At 34.5% G+C, this 4,374-nt stretch overlaps 1 protein-coding gene across 1 annotated transcript; it reads right to left on the reverse strand.

Annotated features, from left to right (window-relative positions):
- Positions 1 to 939: 939 nt before the first annotated feature.
- Positions 940 to 2,324, reverse strand: LOC141702120 (homeobox-leucine zipper protein HDG12-like). The gene is made up of 4 exons (XM_074505801.1): positions 2,176 to 2,324; positions 1,816 to 2,075; positions 1,634 to 1,722; positions 940 to 1,452 (listed from the first exon to the last, which is right to left on the reverse strand). The coding sequence occupies exons 1-4, from the start codon at positions 2,294 to 2,296 to the stop codon at positions 1,422 to 1,424; spliced, it is 501 nt and encodes a 166-aa protein (XP_074361902.1). The 5' UTR covers positions 2,297 to 2,324; the 3' UTR covers positions 940 to 1,421.
- Positions 2,325 to 4,374: the final 2,050 nt, after the last annotated feature.

Below are 4,374 nucleotides of genomic sequence, written 5' to 3' on the forward strand. Positions count from 1 at the left end.
GTAAGTTCTGGCCCTTTGGTAAAAAAATTTAAGCATGCCTCTTATCTCTTTAACAAATTTAATTAACCATAGCTATAGTCACAGATCCAACCTCCAATAAACATTCAATCTGATCCCTCTTTACAAACTTCTATTCAATCTCTCTATTTCAGAGCAGGGAGTTCAAAGTTTGAATAGGCCCATGATAATTACAAACTTGTTTTGCTCATCAGCACAAGTACCCGGAAACCTTCAAGCACTTCACCCCCCAAAACAAGACGTTATGTAACATAAATTTGAACAACCTTTGTGCTGAAGCCTTGGTTGGGAACAACTTGATTCCTAATTGTCGATCAATACCAAAAAACTTCAGGGATATCTTTAATGCAACATCCTGTTCATATACTGCTCCTCAACCTTAGTAGATTCGGACGACAAACGTAATAGTTCACTTACCGGTAGACTAGTAGTTAAGTACCTCATTCATCTATAGTAAGAACTTTTTAATGAAATGTACAGGCGAGTTTTCTTTAAATTTCCAGATGTACCTTTAACACATGGATTTCTCAGGAACGGACTTCTTCGAGATCTGAAGCCCGGAGTCTAAATGCTTCTACATTTGTTATGCATGTTGCCATCCTATTGCTTAGCAACTTGTGTCCTGGAATCCTGATTCTTTTCCCATCTATATCAATGGTCTGATTTTTATGTAACCGATCAATTTGTTATTCAGTGACTAGGTAGAACTCTTTACAAGTCTAGATGAATGAAAGTCCATAACACCAACCATTTGCTACTTTGTTTGCTAGAAGACTTTTAATCCTTATATCTCTTAACAGTTGACATCTGAACTTTTTTACACAGGAAACTGGTAAACTGCCAGAGTCAGTTTAAAACTAAATATTGGTTTAACATATAGCACTGTTAATGAGTGACACTCTTCATTAATGGGATAAATGGTCGAGATTGGAGAAGCTGAACTTACCTTTAGCTAAATTTACGGTTTTTCCAGTAAATGTAGACTAAGTTACGTTAGGCCTCTCTAATATCAACTATCTGGGCATGATTTAAAGATCCATGCTCTAACATCTACACAGGTGCAACTCGACCTCAATCTTAACAAGTAGAGCAATTCAAGGCAGCTTTTATTTGCCTTATAGTGTTTCCCACCAGGTGATTTATTGTATTCACCGCCTCCTGGCTCATCGTACCTGTTGTCAAGTTGCTCACGATTATTTGTACCACTATTGTAACATGTGATCCAGCTGACATTTCTCCAGGACCCAGATTTTCTCCAGCATCAGGTGATATTGCGAATCCAGAGGATAAGATTGGGACAACTGAGGGGTCTTCACTACTCATGGCTATGTTGATGGCATGTGGGTCTAGAGGACAGTACACAACAAGGGCACCTGATGAGTGGATGCAGCTTTCTTGAAGTATTAACATGTTGCTCTGGCTGGTACCCGAGGCCTGCCAATCGTAAGATTGCTTTAATTAAACGGGGCAAGTATAAAAACAATTATATGTTGTTCAAGACATGTTCTCCTGAGAATTAGGGTTCTCTGTAAGGGGCTCCTTAAAAAATCCTTGCCTTTAAATAAGATAAAGATCGCAAGTATAACTTAAAACAAAAAAAGGCTAAAAATCATACCCCGAGAACAGAGATACGATTCCCTGGATGAGATCCACACGCAATATGGCCAATCTCTTTGACAGGATTATGATTAGAAAAAAATGCCACTGATCAAAAAAACAAACAAAAGATTATTTGTAAGAGTGATATGCATAAGAAGCTTTGCACCAGAAAAAGAAACTTTGTATCATAAATCTTACAAGGGGTCGGTTTCTTCCGTCCCTGAAGAAATTGAAAACCTCTACAGAAGCAAATGGGACGGAAATAGTAGTTGCTGCACTCACAACAATGCTGTTAGGATGGCCAGGATCAGAGATCCCAAATCGTTCATCCCAAATCCTGTCCAAATCGTTCATCCCAGAGATCATCACTTGCTGTCCGTTGATGCTAGAACAAAAAGTCTTAACCATCCACTGGGAAAGTTTCATCAAATTTCTTTTGCCATGAGTGGATGTAATTACTGGAAATCAGGTGTTAAATCAATTTCATATACTTGTGTCACAAGGCACCACTAAATAGATATAGAAAAAAATAAAATGCAGAGCATGTAGATGGCTTACCTCCTCCAAAATAGGAAGTATTAATAACATCCATCAAACAAGAAAGCCTTTCACAAGTTCTTCGAAGTGTAGCAAGCTTTCTTGTGGCACCAAATGCTAAACCACTACATACATGTTTCATGTAAAGATTATGAATTGGTCTTATATCTTCAATTTCCATGTGTTCAATCCAAGTAATCTGTCATCATGAAATATGTAAAGATGGTCGAGTAAAAAAACACAAAAAAGAGGAAAAAAAACGGTTGCTAAAGACTTAGCAAGACCTTCGAGCAGCCATTGAGCATGTCTTGAATTAAGCAACCAGAAGGTAGAAGACGAACTGGACCTTGAGAGTTAGAAAAAGGTTCTTGGGGAAAGTTATAGGAAACATCAACTATAGCCCATGTATGTTGCTCAATTTGCTCACAAAAACGAAGAAAATAGAATTTGCGGGTTGGTACTAATGGGGACAACACCTGCAACTCTTCATATACCATAAAGAAACATATACCATATATCAAACATATACCATATATCCACTAGTAGTAGACAAAGGATCTCTCGATGTGAGATGTAACGATACCTTACCTTTACGGCTCTACTTAGATCAGGCATAAAATAATTTTATTTTTTCGCTAATTAAAACATGAAACAATTGAATAGTCCAAACTAAGCACTCACATTATATTTCAAGAAATAAAATATATTCAATAGCAAAACTCAACATCTTCCAAAATCGTTTAAACAAAATTGTAGATTCACAACAATTTTCCATCAAGAAATAATTTGAAAAAATTTAAATTCCGAAATTTTTTTAATGAAACACTAGTAATAAATTACGATACCCTTCAAGCCTCTGAATCTGCTGAGCCGTGTGTCGTAGGTGATGAATCTTTCTTCGGCTGCTATCAGAGCCATCTCGGTCGGAGCTACCACCCCTATCTCTGGTATCATCCATAAATATGTATCCATAAAATAAATCAGAGCAAGTAGTAGTTAATATGTACGAAATGGTATGTAAAGCTGGTAAATGTACTTGTCTAAAGAATCTTTGGCAATACTTAAAAGTTATTAAGACCCCATAAAATTTATAAATGAATACTTTTACATAAAAAATCATAAAAAATCTACTATTAAATATGTGAAATTAATTAGAACAATTTAAGACCGAGTTTTTATTGTAATGATCGATTAATTTTCAATTGAGTAAGAACTTAGATTTTTTCTTAATAAAGATACTTTATAGTTAATAAACATGTTTTTGATTAAAATTATAATTTTGTATATATAAACATAAGTACCCACCCTATTATTTTGTACTAAAATCAATTAAACATGTTGTAATTACATGAAAAAAATATTGACCCATGCTTCTATACTCAAACCATGATCCCCTGAAAGATTATATTATTCTACTAATTTTTGGATTATAATTATTATTCTAATAAATTAGATAATCATGACTATACAAAGATTATGAAATGAATTCATAAAAGTTCATAAAAAGTAAATTGTTACCTCATAAACAGCTGTAAAATGAAGTTGAGGGGGACCCATTTTGGAATTATCCACGATATTTGATACTAATCCCCTGTTGGAATTTGTAAAAAAAAATCATAGTTTGGAGAACCGCTTAAGAATCGGCATAGTACGAGTTTGAATTAGGGGTGTACGCGGTGCGGCTTGGTTCGGTTAGAGGGTAAAAACCAGACCAAACCACAACTAACAGTTTTTCAATATCTCCATTCGCAACCAAATCGTTGGTATAAAAAAACCAACCAAATCCACCCACGTAATTGCGGCTGGTTTGCGGTTCAACCACTCTAATAAAAAAAACTTACTTTAATAAATATTGCATATGAAAATTATAAGGCTTTATAGAATAATTTAATAATCCTAAAAATTCAATAAGCTTAAATGACAAATAAATTCAAGAGTCCAGTGACATATTATAAAAGAAAAACTAATCATGAAATATAAAAGTTGGTATAAAACTTTATGAACTTCATTTATATTGGGCCAAGTCCAAATTTCAGTAATTCAGTAATTTTATTTATATGTATATTTTAATTTATAATATGGGGTTGCAGGTTCTGTTGGATTTTCACGATTTTTAAAATAATAAATTCACAACCAAACAACAGATTAATAGTTATCTAAAATTACATTCACGACCACCCGCTTAACTGTACTCTACACATTGGTTGCGGCCTGCGGGTG

This window comes from Apium graveolens, unplaced genomic scaffold (assembly GCF_009905375.1).
Source record: "Apium graveolens cultivar Ventura unplaced genomic scaffold, ASM990537v1 ctg4675, whole genome shotgun sequence".
In the NCBI taxonomy this organism is placed as follows: Eukaryota; Viridiplantae; Streptophyta; class Magnoliopsida; order Apiales; family Apiaceae; genus Apium; species Apium graveolens.

Coding starts and splice junctions, on each gene's coding strand:
- LOC141702120 (XM_074505801.1), bottom strand. CDS start 2,296: ATGAAACATGTATGTAGTGGTTTAGCATTTGGTGCCACAAGAAAGCTT. Junction 2,076..2,175: donor TACTTCCTATTTTGGAGGAG/GTAAGCCATCTA, acceptor CCTGATTTCCAG/TAATTACATCCACTCATGGC. Junction 1,723..1,815: donor ACGGAAGAAACCGACCCCTT/GTAAGATTTATG, acceptor TTTTTTGATCAG/TGGCATTTTTTTCTAATCAT.